At 38.7% G+C, this 26,589-nt stretch overlaps 2 protein-coding genes across 2 annotated transcripts in view; one reads left to right on the forward strand and one right to left on the reverse strand.

Moving 5' to 3' along the window:
• Positions 1–26,589, reverse strand: part of LOC122801556 (mast/stem cell growth factor receptor Kit-like) — a 591,006-nt gene that overhangs the window by 298,716 nt on the left and 265,701 nt on the right. Inside the window, exon 3 of the mRNA XM_044070993.1 lies at positions 8,704–8,840. Within this exon, the coding sequence (XP_043926928.1) occupies positions 8,704–8,840 (137 nt within the window). The remainder of the gene's footprint in view (positions 1–8,703; positions 8,841–26,589) is intronic.
• The window catches only part of LOC122801555 (E3 SUMO-protein ligase RanBP2-like), a 2,328,503-nt gene that overhangs the window by 98,555 nt on the left and 2,203,359 nt on the right, over positions 1–26,589 (forward strand). The gene's annotated exons all lie outside the window — the stretch shown is intronic.

Here is a 26,589-nt window from a genome sequence, read left to right on the forward strand (position 1 = left end):
GGTGATGAAACAGATGTTCTATCTTTCTGAACTCACACATCCTGTTCAGTTAAATCCATGAGATATTGATGTACATCCATGATAAAAACATCTTCTCGCCTGCCACTAATTTTCCTATCTCTCTTCTACAGCCACCACACCTAACAAACACTTTCACACCATACACTTTCTCAGACTTTTACCTCCTAACTTTTCATTCTTTATGTAACTTCTCAAAAATATGCTATACCTCATGTAGTATCTGTCTCTGTATTTATTCTTTGTATTCCTTTGTTCCATATGTAAATAGGTCATGGCTTAGACAGGCCAGAGTGGCTGCAAATCAGTCATTCAATCATTCAAGCAGCCAGGGATCTAGCCCCGCCAAATTCTGCCCCTATAAATAAAATTGTGAATTGACTCATTTAAGGACAATTTCAAACTTATAAAAAAGAAATAAGTGTACATACATCCTAAGGGTCATCAAAACCTGATGATGGAACAAAAAATGGTTCTCTACAGATAGTTAATGTCTTGCCGCTTAGGGATCTACAAAACTTCAGTGACTGACATTAAGAACATCTCATTTCAACAGATTAGATGTCACAGTATCTTACAAAGATGGGGATGCATAAGTCTGAATTTCAAGTCACAAGGGGGGGGGGGGGGGGCAGTTCAAAAGTAGAAGATACAGAACCCCTTTAAGAAACAGTGAGACACTGTTGCACATTATTTCTGCCATTCACACGGGTTTGAGCTGACCAGATGCCAATACTATGTAAGTTGTATGTGAAACAACTAAGACTTAAGTCAGTAAAGTGCTTACGCCAAGATCCCCTGAAAACTAACAGATGCAGTATGTGACATCTCAAGTTCCGTAGACTTCTAAAACTTGATCAAGCTAAAATGTTCCTGCAACCTGTCAGACATCATAACCTAAATCAGCTAACATCAACCTCTACCCTAACTGCTCTGCTAGCCTCCACTGTCTCAATACTCTTACCTCTGACATCTATATACCAAGCTAATATTTTTCTTTCTTTCTTCTTTCTTTCTTTCTTTCTTTCTTTCTTTCTTTCTTTCTTTCTTTCTTTCTTCCTAAATGTAAAGCAAGCTTTGTAATAAAATGTATATTGATAGCAGTGTAATTTTATCCTCTCACTTTACTGGCATAAGTACTTTTCTATTCTTACCATTGCACATTCTTTGTATTTTATTTGGAGTTGTTGTAGAATATTACCAGCCCCCCCCCAGATGCACAGTAGCAAGTCACACCTAAACCCCGCCCACCATCCAATACTTGGTCACTTGTTCGAATAATGAATGAATATTCATGGTGATGTCTTCACCGGCCTCATGAATATTCATTGCGTACTCTGCAAGTTAGCTCGAGGGGGTAATATCATTAAATAATGCTAAAGAAACAGCACTATAACTGGAACTACTACAATGCAATATTGCCTTTTTTTCTTCTAATATGGACCTGTCTCTTAAAACAGCATAATTCAGTGCTTAAAACAACTGATTAACTGAAAGCAATAAAGTACTATTTATATATAAATGTAGTAAGCAACTGGATAAGGAGATGGTTACTGTCTAAGTAAAGCTGACTGCACCTCTAGTGCACTGTCAAAACTGCAGATGTATTTTGTTGTGCTCAGAGGGCAGCGAGATTACAGCATTCATTTGTAGTATAACTTTTGGGAAAATCAGCAGCATTAACATTAATTTGTGTTGTTTCTTGCATCTGATGTGCCACTGTTCCTGCAGTATGCTGTGTGCATAACCTAGTTCTGCTGAAGGATTTTGTTATTTTCTAGCTATGAAAGACGTGGTCTATGAGGCTTAGGGTTAGGGCTACAGTTAGGGTTAGGGTTATAGTTAGGCCTAGAGTTAGTGTTAGGGTTAAAGTTAGGGCTAGGGTTAGGGTTAGGGTTAGAGTTAGGGCTAGGGTTAGGGCTAGGGCTAGGGTTAAGGTTAGGATTAGGGTTAGGTTTAGGGATAACTGTAAACTGATTTGCTACAGAAGTAAAGTTACAATTCTTGTCAGTGAAGATGCATTCAAAATCCTTAACAAAAGTTTTTCTCCTCTAGCAGAATTGCAGCATTTAATTCTTTCGGCTCTGGAGCTTCTCAGTTTCAGGAACATTCACAAATCACATGCACAGGGCTGATTTCAATATCTGTCACCAATGAATGCATGATACCACTGTGAAGTCTGCATGGCAGTCAATCATGCATCATTTGCCTTTACCTTTTGCTTTACTTTATGGTCAGATGGTTTTATACTATTTGATAATTATGTAATACACTAACTTTGAAAGGATTTTTGATGAGTTTATATATTCTATATATATATATAAATATATATATATATATATATATACTTATTTGGCATATATTCAGTTTATATTAGTATATATAGATACACATCCCACACATTAGCTCTTGTTATAAGATTTTTGAATTGGGATAAAATACATATATTCCCCCAGTAAATAGCATTAGTAAAAGTGCTAGCCTTTAAATAAGCTTTGGTATGTATTCCCTACTGAATAGTTTAGATGGAATAATGAATTAACTAATTGTTTGATTGATTTTAATTAATTGATTGATTGTTTTAATTAAATAACTCTGTATAAAAAGACTTTTAAAAATTCTATTTGATAGATCTGAAGAAGTGTGCTTTTTGGCTGCACGCGAAAGCGCTTATCTTTACTTTTACATTAAAGAACTGGATTTTATTCGTGGTGGTTTGACTCCTACTTCTTTATCCTGATCATTTGCATACAACCTCACGGCCATTTGTCAAGTCAATCACACAAGCCACGCCCACTTATGCACTGACCGACCAGGATGGTTCTGTAATACAACAATGTCTTTTATTCAATGTCACTATATATTTTTGTTATCTTATGTACTCTGTATGAGTGGTCATAGTATTGACTCTGAAATGAGACTGAAATTGGTCAGAATTAATCAGTACTCTACCACAGTCAACAAATTCAATAAATAAAATAAATATATATATATATATATACATATATATATATATAAATAAATAAATACAGCTTTGCTCAGGTGGACGTCATCTACAAGGTTTCTGTCAGCTTCAATTACCTTTTGAGATTCTGGCTAGAAGACCCTGGAAGAATAAGGGATCTGAATAAGATGCTGCCTCTGAAGTACAACCTAGGTTTCAAGCAGACGTTCCTGGCTTGAACTGGGGAGCTTTCCTGCACTGCTTGTGTGCTGTAATCCAAAAACAGGCCTTTCTTGGCCAGGAAGGCACAATAAAGATTAGTCTTGACTGTTCCCTGAATGTTGCGGTTAGGCTTGCTTTCAAAAGGAATGGTGTAAAGACATACAGGAATCTTCTCGGTCCTCCTAGCACACAGCATATCCGACATTAACTTTCCTTATCCTGCTGGACCAAATATAATACCTGATGAACCACATTGTTCCACAGTATGAATATACTTTACTCTGGGTCATTCCACTCCCAAGAAAATCCTTATATGACAAGATTACCGCTCACATCCTAAAAAGACCACCATGTTAAGTCGTCAGTTCCTGGACAGGAGCAGAGCTGCAGGGGTCTTGTGCATTCTTGTTGTACAACATAAGCCTGTCTGTGAATACAAAGCCCTGCACACTCATGTAATTCTTATGACTACGGTGCAAAGTGTGAAAGTCCTGAAGGTGCATATCGTAATTCTTTTTCTACTGCTTACTAATCTGTTAATCACAAATGTTTTCTTGGGACACTTACTTTTCTGGGAGACCCGGCAACACCATTTGGGTAACTGAACTGTGTAAATCTGGTTAGTTTGCAACTGAAAACCAAGAGAAACAAATGTAGGACAGCAGGAAGAAACTATATAGCAGCTCACAGTCTTACACTTCTGTGTTAAAACTGCATTTTTCTCTGTTGGGCTGCTTTAAAACTGTAGGTTGCCCAACTTGAAAAGGGCTCTGTTCCTATTTCAAAATAAGTCACTGATTTTAGTAAATGTGATGATAGTTATTTTTTAACAAAAGGTGAATGGCATTTGACTGGATCACTCCTTTAGATACCATTTTCTCTAGCATTAATGCTACCTTTACAATCTCATAGCTGTAGTCAGCTTTCATTTCTATCATAATTAACTTATAATGTTGTGCTATGTTTTACGAATGTTTCCCATTTACAAATCTCCCAGCATAAAAAAGGGAGTATGCTTACTTCACATAAGTAAAGAGTATATAAAATACACAGGAATTAATTTTTATACCACCATATCTTTACTTAGGCATCCCCGATGACATATAGTGTAAAATTAACTGAGATCTATGATCAAGACATTTTAAAAACAGACTCCAAAGGGGGGCATCCAGTAGCCATATCAGTGAAGGTCTGTTTCGTGTGAATGGGACAGCCAGCAGCAAGACTGTCTTTTTCAGGTCGGAGGACAGGTGTCTAATGCGCATAGTCTGGGGAAGTAGAGAATACTATTTTTAGTGCCTGTAGACTCTGTGTTGCACAAAGTGGGTGAGAACGCTGGTGTGGCATACAAAACACTGTGTCCTGCACACTACATCTGTCAGATACTCTATGGTGCCCCTTCTACAAAGCCAGAGCAGTTGTAAAATAAGGTTAATCCTTTGTTGTACAGAAAAGATCCAGCTGGTAGAACGTCATATAGTAAGGGCAGGAAATGAAGAAAACAAATGTAACCCTGGAGAAAAGAAACTACAACTCAGAGGTTAGACAGTCAGAAAGCAAAATAAAACAAGATGTTAGAAAACAACAAAAGGAGAGAGAGAAAACAGAAGCATAGTGACGATGTATACTCCAGTAGCACTGTTTCTGAAACATAAAAATCTGGACAATACATTTATTTGTAGCAATTTGGCTAGCTTTTATGTCAAGAACATAGCAGTAATTGTACGCAATTCATTTATGAATGTCATGCCTTAAACAACACACAACCACTATAAATCTAAATGATGGGATATTGATTTTTTACGGATTTTAAGATAGCAACAGGAATAAAGTAGAAGCCAGATCAGCTACTGAATTATTATTTTTTTCCATAATGACGATTAACCTGGGGTCACTGCCCTAATAAGTATGACAGAAAGCAACATACCAGCTGCTGTGATAACTTACTCAGGGGACTGGATAACAAAACACAAGTCTCACGAGTCTTCTGAGTGTTAAGTGATCATGTCCCAGAGCTGTCTCTAGTAATGACTTGACAAATGCAGGAATGTGTGACAATGCTAACATAAACCCTTTAACACAGCAGATGCTCACGCCATGAGCAAAGCAGTGAGATACTGTTTCAACAATTCTGGTCATGTTTTTATGATTTTTTTTATCAAATTACGTAGGGCATTTCATTCAGAAAAGAATATATTGAAATAAGATTTTTATGTTTACCAATTAAAAATTAAAACAGGAATGAGAGGAAATAAAGACAGTGCATATCAGGTATAAAATAATAAATGTGGAAGGTCAGTAAGTGGTACATAAGGAAATGTCTATTATCCTTTCCTTAAGAACGGAAAATGATTTAGTTCATGCTGGTTACCAAGGCATGGCAGCATTAGCCTCTTAGGGGCTCTGTACTGACAAGTTATGCATTCCGGACAGACAGAGGTTAGGAAATGATACCTAAACAACTAGCACCATGTTAATTATGTTAATTATTTAATAATCAAATTAGTGATAAACTATATGTTTACAGTGGACAAATGTCTAACATGAAAGTAGCAGTCTGCGAGCAGGCAAAGCAGTTACTGGGCCATTCCAAGTTTTAATACTAAGAGAACCTATGTACAGCTAAAATTATATCTCCCTCTGCAAAAAAAAAACTTCTGCAAGGAAAAAAATATATATTAAACATTGAGTTTATTTTGCAGTTCTAAATAATTAATTTCTCAGCTTTTAAGTGTAAAACTAGCCTGCTAATGTTTTCAGCCTTTTTTCCACTAACCTCCCTCACCACTTATCCATGTATGCAACCCCCCCAAAACACACACACACACACACACACACACACACACACACACACACACACACACACACACACACACACACACACACACGCATATTCCTTATCCAACTCGCACTCCCTCAGCAGTAAGGCTTGTAAGGTAGTCAGGACACCGAGTAACTACAGCAACAGACACAGTTAATGCAATAAAAACAAGTAAAATGTAGTGTAACCAGACAAACACAAAAGTAAAGTCCTTAATAGAAAATAAGGCATCAATGCTGAGAGTAAAAACACTTTAATACCCACAAGTCCACAAAAACAGGATAAAAAAGGTTAGCGCTTTCACGGCTGCACCAAGCACTAAGAGCAACAGTGGTTTTTAATATCAACTAATCTGTGTGTAATTAGTTGATATTAAAAGCCACTGTTGTGCTTGGTGCTTTTGTGTTTTTAGGTGGGGTTTATTTTACAGTCTCATTAAGGACTAATAAGAGTGATGGGACAGTAACCTTTAAGGTCTGAAGAAGCACGCAACTGTGAAAGTGCTAACCTACTTTTATCCTGTTTTTGTGGACTTGTGGATATTAAAGTGTTTTTACTCTCAGCATTGAAGCCTTATTTTCTACTAACAGTTAGTGCAATGAAAGACTCCTCTCCAACAAATATGAGGAGGGCATGTTGGTTGTGCAACTTCCCTAGAGGTAGCTGGTTGAGTGCGAGGCACATACGGCTGCAACTCGTTTATCATAAGTAGATGAGCTGCAGCTTGCCGAGCGCATTTTCTCATAGGAAATAATTGCCAGAGCTGTTTCTATTAAACTATTGGCAGTGATTTACTGTTATTGGGAGAATTCTCTTTTCTGCACAGCTATGCAGCAATCAAGTTGTTGCACATAAGTAAAGGGAATGTGTGTGTGGTGGGTTCTACCCTGCACAGAACACAACGTTTGTTTGTTTTTCACCAGGTTGAAGCTACAATCAATTGTGCTTGTCCAGTTAGAACTCCATCCAGCAGTTACTCAAAGACATGTAGTAGAAGCTTGTTTATTTGTCTCCCAAATAGCAATGAACAGGCATGAACAGCAATATACCACAGCAAAGTTCTTGCACTTCTTTTATAACGGTAAAATAGCGCCTGCATTTCTTTCTAAATACATCCAAAACTACATCTTGAATTGTCACAGTAATAATAGCTGTTTGAGACAAATTCTTAAAAACAAGCACGTTCTAATGTTTACGCAACTCTACTAAAGGTATTTCAGGTATCGTTTAAGAAATATGTCCTGATTAAGAAATAATTTCAAGCAAAGCTTCTCATCAAGCATTCTTCTTGTTTGATGATTTCACAACTCCTATATTTCTTAGTTACTGCTCATAACATTGCTGTCACCATAATCCAAGTTTTCTACTGGAGGTGTAATACCTAGTTTCTTTTCTGTATGCTAGCTGTGGACTCAAAACCTACTATCTTGTTTGCTTGCACTTATCTGTTGGCCAACAATGTCCAAGTAGAGACAGCCTATTTTCAGTGGAGTCCTAAACATAGAAGCCCCTAAAGTGACAAACATCAGCACCATCATGTTAGCATAGTTACAGAAAATAAATGGCATAAAATGTGATGCATGCGATTAAATAGCATCTGAAACCAAATTATGTTACTGTAATGTATTAGTCCACTATAGCCTAACGTTAATACATCAAGTCACAAAACATTTCTTCATATAACGAATGAGCTGAAAATTGAGTACACATAAGTGCTCAGGACTCACAATGCTTAAAAAATGAAGACGTAACATAAGCAGAACCTAATACACAGCAATACACTTCAAGTGACATCACAGCTTTATGACTACTAGGTGAGAAGACACATTTATCTGAATTTTGGGAAACCTTATACTGCCGGAAGGTAACCCAAGTTTGCACTAGGGGCAGTAGCGGGGAATGAGACACTGTAATATAGGACAATTGGAGGAGAACAGTGGTTCATGATAAATTTATGATAACTAAACAAAGCCTGATGTCTAAATAACAGCTAGCATAGACCACAAAGAGAGGAACAGTGATACAGGATCACTGAACGCAACAAAAATCAAATATAGCAATACAGTTATGTCCTTGTTTATGCTTACTGTAAACTGAGGCATGTACACTGGTTAGAACTTGAGAAAAATGTATCCGAAAGGAGGTTTAGTACACTGAGTCAATAAACAGATGTGCATTTTGAGACAGGAAAACTCTGGTTTATATAGATAATCATCCCAGTATCCTGACTGGTTTTGGTAACCACCATACCTCTCAACCTGTTAAGAGGAAGAAATCTGGACAAGGCCATAAATAAAAGTGGGTCAAAGGCACAAAAATAAGGACAATATTTAAATATTGCTGTTACAAACTTAGAAAGTTGATAGAATAACAGGTTTTGCATTAGCATGAATTTTCTGAAGGATATGAAGTCTGAAACCCAAATGTCTGTCATTATTTTCTAACTACAATCTGTAATGATTTACCACTAATTTTCCAGAAAAACCACAAGTATATGAAAACCAGACCAAAAATCTAAGGCCAAAATCTGGACATTTTGCAAAAATCTGTACAGTTGAGAGGTATGGGTGACCACTGCAATTAAGACGAATGAGAAAAAACAAGTATTTGTAAGTTAAGAAAAACTAACTCACTTTGTCTAGCATTGTTTTTTAACACTTCAGACCCTGAAGAGAACAAGTCAAGACATTTTACTTACAGTTTTATTTGGTGAAAGCCACTGCCCTGAGACTGTACTGAATACATCTTTTATTATACAGACTACGTGAAAATGTTCTCCTGCTTTTAGAACTTCTTCATGTTTTGTGACACTCACTTCTGGAGGAACCTTGGGAACTAGAAAACAAGAAAAGGAGAAAAATATGCAGTCACTTGCCATGAGCAAGAGAAGATATGGTAGTGCTGAGGAAATTAAATTTCCTGGCAAAAAATAACAGAACAGAAATAACAGTGATATACTCATGAAAAAAATGAAAATGAATACTAAACATTGCACACTCTTATTTCGCTGACTCTTGAGGTGGAATTAATATGGTTTTTAAGGCCAAAAGTTTATAACAAGTCTTCCCTGCAGCTAAAACCACAAATCACAAAACATCAATACAAAACCAATGCCTTAATGCACTACTCTCCAATTTGGAGGGTGAAAAAAGATTCATCTGTCACAATGCATCAGCACATACAAAACTTGTGGCAACCCTGACAGAAGGTATGTCAGCAGACATATGTAATTCTTTGCACAGAGTCAGTATTAAATACTTCTTAAAGTCAAAATTAGTATAACTCCACATCAGAAAATGAATTATATCAGATGAATGAACTTAAACCTACATTTCTGCCAGAAAACTACTGTTTCTTTAAAGGCCAGGGAAAATTTTATGAATATCATCTGATAAATGCAAAGATTTCTTCACTAACGTCTTGGCCTTTTCCTAAGCAACTCTGGCTTTTACAAATTTCAGCAATCACAACACCGTACATAGCATCTGAACAGAAAACCCGTTCTTTTCTCTCTCCTCACAGCCTACATACCTTTACTGTATATGTAAACTTTCCACCTAATAGAGGTGAATATGAAATCAGAGAAGACTTTCACTCCCCAAATAATAACATGGAGCCATAACCTTCTTTCTATCACATTTTGGAAAACTACTTTTTCTCTAAAACTATATCCAGAGCACCTTAATACTGTGCTACTAAGCCTGCTGGATTTTTCTTTTTCTTATTTAGTTTAGCCCTCTATAGTTAATGTAAATTTAAATTGTTTATCAGTTTCACTATTTTACAATTAATTGTTTCTTTTTTTTTTTTACATGTTACTTATGTGGAAAAGCCTGTATGGTTCATAGGTAAATATTAGGGTATTGGTTTGCAGACTATTATAAGCATTGCCACCACTCAGAGATTAGAATCAAACCCTGTACTTTGTATCTGTGAGATACAAACCTTAATCATTATGCGAAACCCTACTCCCCCAAAACTGCCGTTTTGCTTTTTGAGGAACACAGGAAGACTTGAACCTACAATCTTCTGTATCTAAGGGCGAATGATCAATTAGGCCACAAGGCCAACCTGTGACTCAATACAAATGGTTTAGCAATGTTCTGCATTAATGTCTTTTCTGACTGCATTTTAAATTGTTGGTCTTTCTTACCCAGATCTCATGTTCATTGTAGAGATTTTGAAATAAACAAACAAGCAAATACCTTTCTGGTCTTAGAACCCCCTTTAAATTGCATGTGCCTTGCATCTATACTGCTGGACATTACTGTATGATTTCCAATGTGTATTAATAAATTGCTCAGGCCATGCATGCAAAAATGTGGGCTGCTATTCCAGACATCTCCAAAATGTGAAGGAAAGCAGCAGAAGCTGCAGAGGGTTAAGGGGCACTTATTTCTCTGTAATCCACCTTCTCCACAAGCTATGTGTTAGAAACTGGCCACAAGTTGGTCACAAAACATTACACAGACCAGGTATGGTAGTCAGCTAGATAAAATCATTCCCATCTCTGATAAGAGACACGGAAAAAAAAAGTGTTGTGAGGTACTTACCCTAACGGGAGATCTTCAGGTATCAGGTCCTTGCTTCACTATTAACAATATGCATGGAGAGCCTGCTACCAGATTGGCATCTGGACTAGCCAAAGTAGTCTCCCCAATCCATTAGGCATCTATCTTGGCATAGAACAGAGTATATTATTCCTCTGTGGCCACCACAAACATATGTGGGTATATCAGGTTCTTTGATCACAACTCTTTTCTTTTCTTCCGAGTGACAGACCCAAAAAGGAATACATGGATCCTTTGTAAAAAGGCATCCCATTAATACCAATTAACAGCTGGAATTGAAAGAGATTTACTTGCCTAGAAGTTAAGACATTACACTGAAGGAGCAACTGAATAAAAACAATCTATATGAACTCTTCTTTTAGACCTGTTAGCTGCACTCTACTCAAGATACATACACACAAAGAGCAGGAAATAAACATGCAAAAATAAGTACATAATTAAATACATAAATAAAACTTAGGATGATAGCACACATCCTTGAAGAATTTCTCTAACGTACAGCCTGCAAACACTAAAAAACAGTCCAAATTGGAAAGAAGTATTGAACAAAACCTTATAACCTTATCTTCCCCTTCACCCCCTGAAGACTTTACCCCACCAAATTCCCCACTACAGAACTATTAGCTCTGAGACAGACAACGAAAGTACAGAAAACTAGATCAAGGGCCAGGTACACAAAAAACTATGCTGTTGAAAATAAACCATACCAAAATTAAAAAAATAATAAAACCTCACCCCCTTTAAGAGTAAGCACCATGTTCCCTGCTTCCAGAAAGATGAGGAGAGTAAAGCTTTTTTGACTAAGTAGCATTTTACGTAATTCTCTGCTGCAGAAGTACAAGGCATGGTGAATCTTCTTAGTATGTCGTATCTGTTTTATACTGCTCATCTTATGGTGAAACAGCTTTAATGGAATTAAATACTATCAACCAGCAAACGGGTAATAATAACAGAAGGTTTAACCACTGAACTGGAAAAAGTACAGTTGTGTGCACTTACCATAAATGTAGATGTTCGAGTGTATTCACTATTGCAGTCATCACATTTGGGTATCTGCCTGCAGATAGCCCTCAGCCGGCCAGAATACCAGAGTCCTGGGATTTCTGCGTCAGATGCTGTCGCTTCTTCCACTATGCCAGGTCGTCAGGGGTGTAAAACATGCAGCCGATGCCATTACATCAGTTTTTCCTGCCCCAGATGTCAGGTGCCCCCAAAATAGGAAACAATTACTTGGTATGGAACACCCTCAGCAAAAAGCAAATACACATGATATAAGATATGCCAAAAATAAAAAAAGATAGGTAGAAGTAATGAGAAGTCGGGGGGGGGCTGGAGGGAGGGTAACCAAGAGTGCAACTGTGAATACACTCGAACATATACATTTATGGTAAGTGTGCACAACTGTACTATGTTCTTCATGTTTCACTGTTGCAGTCATCAAATTTAGATTGATTCCCAAAGCTAAGGAAGGGTGGAGGCAGGTAAGAAGCATTAGGGCTGGATATCAGGCCCTGAAAGACTGCTGTGGCAAATCCAGCTCTGGATTTAGAAAAGATAGGTAAGTGGTAATGCTCGGTGAAAGTATGTACAGAGCTCCAGGTTGCAGCTTCCAGGATGTCCCTGGTGGGGACTCCCCTGAGGAATGCTGTAGAGGTTGATGTAGCCCTAGTGGAATATGTTCTGATCCCCTGTGGGGTAGGCTTCCCATGGTGTTTGTAGCAGAAAGGGATGCTGTGTGCTATCCATTTAGAAATGGTTTGCTTTGAAATGGCCTTGCCCTCTGCCCCTGCAGCAAAGCTGACTAGCAGCTGGTCAGATTTTCTGAGAGGCTTAGTCCTGTTCAGATAGAACCAGAGCTGCCTGTGCATGTCCAGGGAGTGAAGGATCCTTTCCCGTTTATTCTGAGGATTAGGGAAAAAGGTTGGCAAATGAATGGCTTGGTTTAAAGCCACACTAGATACCATCTTGGGCATGAATGATGGGTTAGTCCTGAGGGAAACCCTGTCCACATGGAAGATAATGAAGGGTTCCACGGCCATAAGGGCCTGAAATTCAGACACTCTTCTTGCTGAAGTGATGGCTAGAAGTAAAGCTGTTTTCCAAGAGAGGAATTTTAATTCTGCTGAGGCAGCAGGTTTAAAGGGCAGAAATGTGAGTTTTTCCAATACAAAGTTAAGGACCCCGGCAGGAGTGGAAGCTCTCCTGGGAGGGGGGGGGGTCTTAGATTTTTGGCCCCTCTCAGGAATTGTTTGACCAGAGGATGAGAGAAAAGGGGTGGCTCAGTATTATAATGAGCTGAGATGGCAGAGGCATGAATCTTAATGGAAGAGAAGGATAGGCCTTTGTGGAGCATTTCTGATAAGTAATCTAGTATATGAGGTAAGCTGGGCACAGTTGTGTCCATTCCCTGAGACTGGTTCCAGGAGCAGTATTTTTTCCACTTTGCCAAATAGGAGTTTCTAGTACTAGGCCTCTTTGCCTCAAGGATGACATCCAGCACCTGCTTACTGAGAGTTGCTGGTAAGGAATTCAGGGGATGAGCCAGGCTGCTAGGTTCAGGGTCTGTAGCTGAGGGTGCAGAATCTGGCCCTCCTGCTGGGACAACAGGGAAGGGGTCTGAGGCAGGTGCCATGGTGGCACTACTGTCAGACTGTGCAAAAGAGGATACCAGTGCTGATGTGGCTAGTCTGGTGCAATCAGGATTGTCCTTGGCTTGTCCTGTTTGATCTTTAGTAGAACCTTCAAAAGGAGGGGCAGAGGGGGGAAGGCATAGATTGAGAGGCTTTCCCAGGTAAAGAACAGGGCATACACTTTCCAGACTTGGCTGTGGGGAGTTCTGGTGCAATATTTGCTCAACTGATAGTTCTGAGGGGAAGCAAAGAGGTCCACCTCTGGTGCTCCCCATCTGTTCCTCAAAAGCCTGAATATTTTGGGTTCCAGTTTCCACTCGTGTGGGTCCATGAGAATTCTGCTTAAGTCATCTGCCAGTGAATTTAGTTTGCCTGGCAGGAATTGAGCTTGCAGGTGCTCTTGGTTGCTCAAGGCTGTGTTCCACAGAGACATGGCTAATCTGCAGAGTGGGTAGGAATGGGTTCCCCCCTGCTTGTTTATGTACCACATAACGGTGGTGTTGTCTGTCTTTACTAATAGTTGTCCTGGAAGAATAAGGCCTTTGAAGGCTGTCAGAGCATTCTGTACAGCTAACATTTTTTTTTGAATGATATTCATGTGCATGTGCTTTGGGCTCCATTTTCCTTGAATGCATTGTCCTGCCATGTGAGCCCCCCATGCATAGTATGATGCATCTGTTGTTAGGGCTTGGGCGGCAGAGGGTTGAATGAAAGGGAGTCCCGTGTTGTGGTAGCAGGCCTCTGCCCACCAAAGGAACTCTGTCCTTAAGCAAGGAATGATAGGAATCATTGTTTCCAGGTCCTGAGAATGTTGATACCAGAGACTTTTTAAGTACCATTGATGTTTCCTCATATGCAGTCTTGCATATGGAATTATCAGAATGCAAGAGACCATGAACCCTAGGGCTAGCAGTATTTTTCTTGAAGATAGCTGGGTTTTGGTGGAAAGTAGCTTGAAGTAGTTTGTCAAATATATTTGTTTTTCTGGAGTGAGGAATGCCATCTGGGAAGTTGTGTTCAAGCTTGCTCCCAGGAATACAATCTGTTGGCTGGTCGAAGAAGTATCTTGTGGCATGCCGGACTCTGAATGGGTCTCAGTAGAGGCCTGCGAATCTGTAAAAGTGGGTATCAGGGCTGCAAAAGCGCCTCACTGAGTACTGACAGACTGGCGACTAGCTTAACAGTAGTGTCATCAGCAGTTTTGGACATATGCGGTCTGTCTCTGTCTTTATCCTTACGTTTTTTCGGAAGATCGGTAGTCAGATGACTTATCGAAGCCATTTTGGAATACGGAGATTGAGAGCAAAAGAATTTAGCGACAAAAATAGCCCGACGATGAATAGTTCGGGCGTTGAACAAGGCACAAAACCGACAGTGAGGGACGTCGCGGTCTGGGCCTAAACAGGTGACGCAGTAAGAATGAAAATCTCTGTGAGGTATTTGCTTTCCACAGGCAAGACAATTATTCATTTTTTCTGACATCGGTTAGAGCAAGAAAAAAGGATCCCCAACGGGGTACTTATCTCTTAGAAGACTTCAGGTCTGAAACTTGAGAAATGAAAATTTCAGGAGGCGGCAGACCGGCACTTGCGAACTGCTTCTGCTTCAGGCACCGCACAGCAAGAAAAACTGATGTAATGGCGTTGGCTGCATGTTTTATACCCCTGACAACCTGGCATCATAGAAGAAGCAATAGCATCTGATGCAGAAATCCCAAGACTCTGGTATTCAGGTCAGCTAAGGGCTACCTGCAGGCAGATAACCCAAATGTGATGACTGCAACAGTGAAACACAAAGAACATCCAGCACCTCTAGAAGTGAAAACCACTGAGGTGTCGATAAAAAGGCACAGAGGGCTTTGCTTGTTTACCTTCATACCTTCACTGTAGTTAATCCATAAAACAAAAGAAACACATTACATGTAAATCTTTGTAGGAATTGTGAGACAGAATACAGCAGGAAGTCAAATTATCCATAACACAGAGCTTCAGGACTTAAAATTACCCTTAACAAATCCAATCCAACTATGTCTTCATTGCCAACAACAGATCCCCCTTAATGTCACCCAAAAATCATGAGAATTACCTAAATGGCACTGAGGGGTCATATCAAGCCAAATACCTTCTTTCTAGGGGACTTCAATTACCCGTGCACTGACTGGCAGACTTGCACCTCTAAAAATTGATATGTTAAATGTTTCCTAGACTTTGAAAATGGCAATGCACAAGACAAAATAGAAAAAAAAACTACCCACTATAGACTCTAATACCCTTGATCTGGCCTTACAAATCTAGCCCATGCATATACCCCACCATGCATTTTCTCATCTTTGGTTAAATCTGACCACTTAACAATCATGCTCTCTGTCAGGCTTAGACCATCAAGCTAAGACCAATTAGACCAGCTCTGGGGGATTCTCTGGGACAAACCACCTTCAGCTGGTAGAACACCTGTACAACACTCCCAACAAGCCCCCACAAATGAAATCAACTGCAAGGGCTACTGTATTCATTTCCAGTTGTTACCAGCACCTAAACAGCTGACTACAAAAGTCTGTGCCTGCCCTAAATATAACGGCACAGTCAGGAATAAACTTCTTTGCTGGAACTCTCACATTAATAAACTGAATAACAAAAGAACAAAAAAAAAAGAGAAAAGTTGTAACAAATCTCCTTCATCCTACTTCAAGTTTTCAATGAAAGATACTTGCAAGGAACTTAAAAATGCAAACCAGAGTACAAACTCAAGATCCCTACAGATACCAAAGCAAACTACAAATCTTTCTTTAGTTATATCTGAAAATTAAGGAAAAATGTTCAATAATGCACTTACATCATCCATAATAATAATATCACTCATTCTAATTCCAAGGATCTTGCCAGTATATTAACAGACAAATATAGTCATACATTTACTCCACCTAATCTATCCACACTGTTGCCCCCACTATCCTTTAAAGTGTCTTTTGAAATGATCATAAGTCAGAGAATCCGTGTCATATGCAAATATATCTATATATATATATATATATATATATATATATATATATATATATATATATATATATGTGTGTGTGTGTGTGTGTATATATATATATATATATATATATATATATATATACATACACTAACACAGACTAGATAATGGTGTCTGTATTCTCTTCAGTGCCAAGTATGCACTATCTCAGCCTCTACTTAAACTATTCAACCTTAGCCTATCCACAGGGTTTGTGCATAACTCCTACAAATCAGCCCACGTGATTTCCCTATATAAATGAAGCCCCTCTACAGACCCAGGTCATTTTACACCCATCAGCCTCATCAGCCTTATATACAAATCATGGAATGTATCACAGCAGGATTTACTTACACAGGCAAATGCAGCTTCACTGAAATAGAACCCACTCAGTCTGGTTTTGTGAAGGGCAGATCCTGTCTCCAGAACTTAGTAGACTTATTTGAAAAGGATATAAAACCACAAACCAGTGACCTAATAAAATTAAATTTATTCATTCTCTGACGTCTCAGCTAGTTTACCTTCGAGGAGAATATACACACAAAAACAATCACTATAAATAGTGCATCTACTCAAGTTAATAACAATCAATTATATAATTAAACATTTAAAGAAGAAATCTCCAATTTAATTCCAGATTCAAACCCTTTGGTATGAAAGTACCGAGTTTAAGAATATAAAGGGAGTCTTTATAAAGAAGCCTATTTTTAAAACATACCTCAGAAAAAGCATATTTCATTGGCTCAACTTTTTCCAAAACTGTCCCCCTTAAACCAGTGGAAATAGCTTGATGTACTTGATGGAAATGTGTTGCTACAGAACTAGTCTCTTTAAATTTTACTATATCTCTCAGAAGTTCTAAAAATCTCACTTTAAACTCTTTTTGTCTGACCAATGTAAAATTTATTACAGGGGCATCTCAAAGCATAGATAACAGCACACAACATAACAACACAGCAGACTATGTAATGAGCTCAGTGAATTGCAAGAGGACATTTTGAGAACTTGACTGATGTTTGAAGGAAGGGGCTATTGCAGCTCTATTATTAATAGGGCAGTTAATTAAATGCAAGAAAGAGATAATATACATCATGTAGGTAAACATAGGAAAAATGGAACTATGATTAAGAATGAGACTGATATTTATTTTGTTTCAACTTATAGCTGCTTTAGTGTAGTTTTAACTAATTTGGTAAAATATTATTGGCAGTATATGCAGAATATCAATAATTCTCAAACATGGTTACCAGATAGGTTGAAATTTACTTTCAAGGTAGGAAGATCTATTAAGAATTTCATAGCAAGAGGGAAATTTTCTATGCCCCCAGTGCAGATATATAGTGAGAACATTAGGTTGGGCATTACTGTTTGTGGCAGATGTAAGGCATGCCAATATATAGTCAACTCTTTTGATCAAATAAATGGACATGCTTTTATGGTTAAAGATTGTTTTAAATGTGCCATCAGTGGTGTTATCTATGCTTTGAGATGCCCGTGTAATAAATTTTACATTGGTCAGACAAAAAGAGTTTAAAGTGAGATTTTTAGAACATCTGAGAGATATAGTAAAATTTAAAGAGACTAGTTCTGTAGTAACACATTTCCATCAAGTACATCAAGGTATATCCACTGGTTTAAGGGGGACAATTTTGGAAAAAAGTTGAGCCAACGAAATATGCTTTTTCTGATGTATGTTTTAAAAACAGACGTCTTTATAAAGAAGCCCTTTATATTCTCAAATTTGATACTTTGATACCAAAGGGTATGAATTTAGAATTAAATTGGAGATTTCTTCTTTAAATGTTTAATTATATAATAGATTGTTATTAACCTGAGTAGATGCACTATTTACAGTGATTGTTTTTGTGTGTGTATATTCTCCTTGAAGGCAAACTAGCCGAGACGTCAGAGAATGAATACATTTCATTTTATTGGGTCACTGGTTTGTGGTTTTATTTTGATTTTCATTTTTATTTCTTGTGGTTTTATTTATTTGAAAAGGATGCAGAGCCTGTGGACAGTGGTCCCTCTGTGCACATTGCTTACCTTAGCATCACCAAAGCTTTTGACACTGCCCCCATGCAGGTATTACTGAAAATTAGTGAACCTTAATGTAAACCAATACACTGCCTGCTAGATTGCAAATTGAGTATCCCACAGATCCCAAGGTATGAAAAGTTCTGGTACCCTCTGTGAACATAAATCTGTAACTAGTGAGGCACCACTGAGATCAGTGCTGAGCCCTGTACTGTTTCTCATTTATTCTTCAGACATGCAAGTCAACATCCTGAAAGTATGGCTGGCCAAGTTTGCTGATGACTCAGGGATGGGCACTGTTATCCACTCATCCAGTGATACTAAACTGCTGGAAATATGGATATACCTGATATACTAAAAATGGTCAAAAATTCAAAAAGTACAGTATAGCAGTGTTCAGCAAAAAAGCTGTTGCCACTTCACGTGTTGCAAGTGTTACTCTGCTTTGTGCAGTTACTGTTATAACAGACTTGGCCTTACAAATCTAGCCCATGCATATACCCCATATATGTGGACAACTCTCTCATTTGATCATCATGTCTCCATGGCAGTCAATAAATACTTCTATCTGTCCCATTTAATTTCCAAGGGGATCTCTTCAACATCCAGAGAAGTCATATTACTACTGTAGTCCTCTCTTATCAGGTCCATCATCAAATATGATGTCCCTTTGATATGACCAAATCCAAGCATATCACTCAAATGGAAAGATGCTAATGACTTTTAACCAAGACTATTAAAGCCCTTATCCTTCAACTATACTGACAGATTAGCCCAACTCTCCTTATACTCAATAGCCTACAGGCTGTTCAGAGGTGATCTGGGTCTAGCTTTTTAGCTATGAAAAAATAATACTACTTGACCTCTTTTTCTTGGCAAAACCAGTGGGTCTACAAATGTGCACACTAGGGACCTAAATACACACCAACAAATAAACAAGACTTACTAGAAGGATAGGTTCCTAACTCCGCATTTCCACCCTGTGGAATAAATAACTACTTCAGCATCAAGCAAAGTACTACTTTGTCTACCTTTAAGACTATTCTTCATGACTGGATGACAGGCATAAATGTACACCATGGTTACCTTGTACAGACCTGCTCAGTAGTGTGTCTGCTTAATGATACACAGGGCATACAGTTTCTGTGACTGCTTGTCTCAAATTGTTTGTATGTTCCTATGCTCATTAGACTGTCTTTGTAGCTTACGAAGTTTAAGCCAACAATTTTCTTGGTGACAAATCTTTGTGGTTTCCTGGTTAGACAGGATAATGGGGGCAGGGCACAATATTCTATAATGTGTCTAATGAGGATTGTACAGACAAGAATCATGCCTTCTTCAAATAGGATATGCTTTTAGAAATCAGCTGTACAAGGAAGAAGGATTTCCTCACTACAAGTTACACATCGTCAAAGGTATGCAGATATCTGATGACTGAACTGACTGTTAAAGGGATGTGTTTAACATGGTATGAACTTACATTACAAAACCACACTGCATTCATTAGCAGTAATTTAGCCCATGGTCGACAGACCAGACATTAGTCTCATCAGGCCTACACTGAAGTATGTCACTGTCTAAAGAAGAATGTAAGATGATAAACAACTTACAGTCATCAACCATCTTAGTGATGACTGCTGGAAAAATAAAGGTTAAAGCAGTGTTCGTGGCCCAACAGGTACCACATTCACTTTTGGTGCACAAAGCTGTGGGTTCTACTCCCACATTAGATAAAGGGGGATGCGGCACACCTCAGTGTGCTATCCTTCGGATGAGATGTTGAACCAAGGAACCCAGTGCTTGAGTTGGTGGTACCTCAGGTTGATTATAAAATAGCCCACAGTTCTTATCAAAAAGACTAGGGGTCCTTTTCCCATATATATAAAATAATTCTTTTTACAGCATATTTATGTACTTACAAATATTTTCAAATGTGCAAATACATAGTTTGCCCCATCATTTTTTTATTATTTTACAGTTTTGTCACACCCTCATTGCCTAGTCTTCCACTTACTATCCACACCCGACTCATCTTTCACTCCCTCAGAGCCTTAGCTCTCTATTCGCTCACTATTACCTGCAAGTGCTTCCTTGTGAACCATCTACTACAATTCTCTAGAGATGTGGTACTGCATACTAGCACCAATCCTAATAACCTCCTATCTTACAACTCTGTATGAAACCCAAACTCTCTCAGGGATCACAGTTCCCAGGGCCGGGTCCAATGCCCCTGAACTTACTCTTTTAAACTTTTATCATATTCAAGGTACTTGGACTAATACAACTTATTGCACTATTCTTCCATACCCTATACTTCAAATAATATTAACCTTAAACAAAAGAACTCCTACATAATAGTGAATAAATTCCTGAAACTCATCTCCAAACTAAGACAAAACTTGCTAAGACATGGGGACATACATCCTAACCCTGGTCCTGCCAATATTCTCCAAAACTCATCCATTTCAAGGACCACTTAGCCTATCCCTTATTGGCTCGCCCTACAAATTCCCTTTTCATCTGCCATCTGAACATTAGAAGTATTAACAATAAGGTACATGAACTTCATGCAGTCATGGCTGACCTCTCCCTGATATCCTGTGCCTAACTGAAACTTGGTTAAAACCATCCACTTTGGACAACGAAATACTTATCCTGGGTACAACATACATAGGAGAGACCAAAACTCTAGAAAGGAGGTGGGGTAGCCATTCTCTATAAATCTGATCTAACTGTCTCTATCGATGTCACTCAACCACCTCAGATTAACAATGCGGAGATCCTTATTTCCAAGCTACAAATCAACGTAACTAAGTTTATCTATATAATCTGTGTGTATATTCCCCCAGGTAAGAACATAGATACTCTTGAAGCTACCCTGCACTGGCTATCGAGTCACTTCCTCAAGAAACCATAGTTCTTGGGGACTTTAACATAGACTGGACTTCCTGCTCCTCTCAAGCCCCTTCCACTCAAATAAACCTATACTCCTTCACTCAAATGATTAACTCTCCTACCAGGATAGACAAATCTAACCAAAAGAGAGTATACTGGATTGGATGCTTATTAATAGTGATCCCAAACAATATACTTCTGGCACCCTCCCAGATAGCCTTAGTGATCACCATCTCACTTACATAATTAAGCACAACATTACTATCCCAAAGAACTCCACACTAAGATCTGTCAGAATAAAAAACAATTCGACCACCAAATTTCAACTAGAACTAAATTCCTGTAACTGGACAATACTTAAATATCTACCATTAGATGAAGCAGTTCAGTATTTCAACACAAAATTCCTAGAGATTCTTAACTATCATGCCCCATTCTCAAAACAACTAAGTCAGGGGATGTCCCTGGCTCTCTAAAAACCAGGCAGAAAATGCATCTCAGAAATAAGGCATGGTCTGTTTGGCGTACTAAAACTCCTCTTGATCTTACTACCTATAGACAACTTAGGAATGAAACCAAAAGACTAATTTTACTTGATAAAAGGCACTACTATTGAAACTGCAAACTGAACATCAAAACTGTCCACAAAATTCTGGGCGGGTTAAATAATCTTCTTCACCCTGGTCGCTCTACCACCCTGTCCCTGCCACACTCATAGACAAACCATCGAACTTTCTCTAACAGCTTTAATTGCTTCTTCACAGAGACAATTCAAACCCTCTCCAATCAACTGCCACGTAACTCTCATACTCCTGATACTCCCTCCAATAAAACACTCCCCATTTACCTTTCAACCTGTAGCAACCTCATTTATTGTAAATTAATCAAAAACTTAAACCCACCACTCTGTCAGCTGATCAACTTCAGCTGCAGCTGAAAGATTGCCTTCCCAGTGTCAATACTCATCAATCGCACCTTACAGAGGCCAAAATCCCTGACATCTGGAAGGTATCCTATGTAATTCCTCTCCATAAAGGAGGCACTTCCACAGACCTCTCCAATTACAGGCCCATCTCTATACTCTCCCCATATCTAAAATAATGGAAAAATGTGTGCAAAAACAGGTTATGGAACACCTACTTGCCAATCACCTACTGGCCGACACTCAGCATGGTTTCAGACCTCTCCATAGTACCACCTCTGCCCTTCTTGCCTTCTCCAATACCATCAACACCCCATAATAACAATATTATCTCCTCAGCTGTATTCTTGGATCTATCCAAAGCCTTTGATATGGTGGACCACAAACTACTAATTGATACTCTACACTCATTTGGTCTAGATACTACTTCTATTCAATGGTTTAGTTCCTATCTAAATGGTAGAAAACAAGCAGTACAATGGCAGAATAAACTATCTAACTTACTTCCCAATACTCTGGGAGTCCCTCAAGGATCAATTTTAGGACCACTACTTTTCTCGATTTTCATTAATGATCTACACACAGTTGTATCAAATGCCAGTTGCCTTCAATACGCTGATGATTCTCGCTGATTTGCACTGGTACAACCCCTATAGAGCTACAAATTATGACCCAAACCACTTTCAGTAAAATAGAAAACTGGCTCTCTAGCCTGATACTTAATCCAAAAAAAAAAATGTTGCTGTTCTCACCGACACAAAGGTCAAGCCCCTTTAATTTTACGATCCAATCAAAGGATGGGACTATTATATCTCCGGATCCCTCGACAAAATTACTAGGGGTAACTATAGACAACAACCTGAAATTACATTCATGTAAACTTAATGATTAAATCCATCAATAAAAACTAGGCTCGCTATATAGAATAAATAGATTCCTGACCCCCCAAGCTAAATCTGCCATTGCCCAAACCCATCTTCTCTCCACACTCTTGTATGCATCCCCCTTACTACAGAATATTAATAAAACAGTCATGAACAAACTCACCATTTGCTATAATCATATTGCTAGGTTTGTTACGGATTACCATACAGAACCCATCACTGCACCAATTTAACCCAGCTTAACTGGCTTGAGTTACCAAAACATATTTCGTATAACCTTCTAGTCCTTGCCCACAAAATAATTTATAACCCTGACTACCCTCCCTCACTCAAAAAACTTATCTCCCTTTGCAATAACCCTAGAACTTTGAGGTCATCCTGCCGCCTCCTCATCCAAACTTGCAAAACTAATAACATGGCGAGTTTCTCTTCTAACCAACTCAGTAGGGAGAATTTGGAACAAACTTCCCCCTGATATTACCTCACTCTCCTCCTTAAGTCTATTTAAGACCAAACTAAAACTACATCTACGATCAACACGTACCTGCTACTGTCTTAATCCGGGCTAGCTATCTCTCTCTACATACATTGTTTCCCAGTCTTGGGGCTTCAGGGATATCTACTGAATCATAGAATGAATATATTATAATTACTAACCTTACACTGATTTGATTATTGAAAACTAAACCTTACCTGTATTACTTAACGAATATTTGTTTTTTTCTGTGACTTGATGTATTGTTTTGTCTGGAGCTTTTCTCCCCGGGCCTCCGCTGAAAATGGACATGTATCCAGTCGGATCCTCCCGGTTAACAAATGTAAAATAAAATAAAAATAAATAAAATAAATAAATGAACTGCAATAATTCACTTTCAAATACTGTTGTCAACATAAATATACTTGCTAAGTATGATATTTTCCCACTACTACTGAATTTATCAAATAAGCCTTTTTTTCTGAATGATAATTTATATGATCTCCGTAAAAGATAGATGTGTTTTACTTCTTCTATTGTTTTTTTTTCCTCACTGAATTCTACTTACATTTTTATTCCCAAATTTTACACCTAATACAGAAGTTTAATTCACTGTAAAATATATACACCTCATCTTTACATCACCTAAACATTTACTTTTCTCTTTATTTAAAGCCGCCCCTGTCACCTCTAGACACCCGTACAAATCATTACTTCTTTTATCCAATTTTTTTTTTTTGCAATTATTATAATGTCATCTGCAGATGTTAACATAACTGGAATTCTTAACCCTTCAGGTGTTATAAGCCCCTCCTCCTTCCTTTTTCAGTTTATTTCACATAAATAATCTTCGGGGATTGGCATAATGGTTAAGGTGTTTAGCTCACAAAAACAAGGCACAGGGTTTGATTTGCATCTTTGGTCACTGTATGATTATTGCCTAGGCATGTAATAGGCTGTAGACTGATTGCCTAGTATTTACCTATGAAACTACACTACTGTGGAGTTAAAACAGTGTGGATTTCAGCTATTGCCTTTGGGATTTGGTGGTTGTCATCATGTTTAAGGTACTTACCTCTCAAACACAAGATTTGATTCTTACTTTTAGTCACTTACTGGTTACTGGCTAGGCATATAACAGTCTGCAAATTGGTTTGCCTAGTATTTACTTGCGAAATCAGCATAAAACCAACCTATGTAATTAGAGCAAGACGGCCTGATGCCAGGGGTACTGGCATAGGACTGCCTAATGCCAGAGGGTCCAGTGCTGGGAAATGTGAGTTCACAGGCTGGCATTCTTTAATAAGAAGTGAAAAAGCCATCAAACCAATAGGACCAGAAGAGAAACTGGCACTCATGTCCAATCCGACAGGAAGGATTGAAACTTTATGTCTAATTTGAAGCACTAAAATGCCTATGGTAAACTCACAATAATGAAAGGTGGGGAAAGCATGATATATCCAGACCAGAGGGGTACAGCAGATGGACACTCGAGTTGGGTTATGCATAGAAAATGCAGGAGAAGTAGGTCCTGACCTAGAAAGTATAGTTATGTACACTTACCATAAATGTAGATGTTCAAGTGTATTCACTGTTGCAGTCATTACATCTGGGTTATCTTCTGGCAGTAGCCCTCAGTCAGCCTGATTAACAAAGTCTTGGGTCCTCCATCAGTTGCTGTCTCTTCTTCATTGACGTCAGGTCGTCAGGGGTATAAAACATGCAGCCGATGCCATTACATCAGTTTTTCTTGCCCCAGATGTCAAGTGCCCCCCTAATGGGAAGCAAATAAAAATACATACAAAGTTATACCCTCAACAAAAAAGCAAATACTCCAAAAAGCTTTTAAGCATAGTAAAGGAGAGTACAGGTATAGCCAAAAGAAGTCAGGGGGCTGGAGGGAGGGTAACCAGGACTGCAACAGTGAATACACTCAAACATCTACATTTATGGTAAGTGTACAAAACTGTACTATGTTCTTCGTGTTTCACTGTTGCAGTCATTGCATTTGGGTAGATTCCCAAAGCTAAGGTTGGGAGGAGGAATTTAAATAGCAGTATGACCAGCTATAAGGCCCTGCAAGACTGCAGTGGCAAAGCTAGCTCTGGATTTAGAGAAAATTTGCAAATGATGATGCTTGGTGAAAGTATGTACAGAACTCCAGGTAGCAGCTTCTAGGATGTCCTTGGTAGGGATGCCTCTGAGAAAGGCTGTAGAGGTAGATGCAGCCCTGGTTGAATGGGGTCTGATGCCCTGTGGGACAGGTGTTCCATGGTGCTTATAGCAGAAATTAATGCAATGGCCTATCCATTTAGAAATAGTTTGCTTTGAAATAGCTTTCCCCTCTGTCCCTGCAGCAAATACCACCAGCAGTTGTTCAGATTTCCTTTGAGGTTTACTCCTGTCCAAGTAGAATCTAAGTTGTCTGTGCACATCTAAGGAGTGCAGTATCCGTTCCCCTTTGTTCTGTGGATAAGGAAAGAATGTTGGCAAATGAATGGACTGATTAAGAGCCACACTGGATACCACCTTGGGCATGAAGGAGGGATTGGTTCTGAGGGACACCCTGTCCGCATGAAAGATGATGAAAGGTTCCACTGCCATAAGGGCCTGTAATTAGATACCCTTCTTGCTGAAGTGATTGCTAACAGGAATGCTGTTTTCCAAGAAAGGAATTTTAAATCTGCAGTAGCAGCTGGCTTGAAGGGAAGAAGAGTGAGTTTCTCCAAGACAAAGTTAAGGTCCCACGCTGGAGTTGGAGCTCTCCTGGATGGCCTTAAATTTTTGGCCCCTCCGAGGAACTGCTTGAGCAGTGGGTGAGAGAAGAGGGGAGGGTCAGTGTTACAATGAGCTGAAATGGCTAAGGCGTGAATTTTGATGGAGGAAAAAGACAAGCTCTTGTGAAGCATCTCAGTTAAGTATTGTAAAATCTGAGGAAAACTGGATGCTGCTGTGCTCATCCCTTGAGATTGGTTCTAGGCACAGAATCTTTTACATTTTGCAGCATAAGATTTTCTAGTACTAGGCCTCATTGCTTCCAAAATGATATCCATCACTGGTTTACTGAGGGATGGTAAAGTACAGATTAGGTAATTAGCCAGGATGCTAGGTTCAGTGTTTGAAGCTGAAGGTGCAGAATCTGGTTCTCCTGCCGA

Source organism: Protopterus annectens, chromosome 5.part0 (genome assembly GCF_019279795.1).
Source record: "Protopterus annectens isolate FY-2018-M chromosome 5.part0, PAN1.0, whole genome shotgun sequence".
In the NCBI taxonomy this organism is placed as follows: Eukaryota; Metazoa; Chordata; order Ceratodontiformes; family Protopteridae; genus Protopterus; species Protopterus annectens.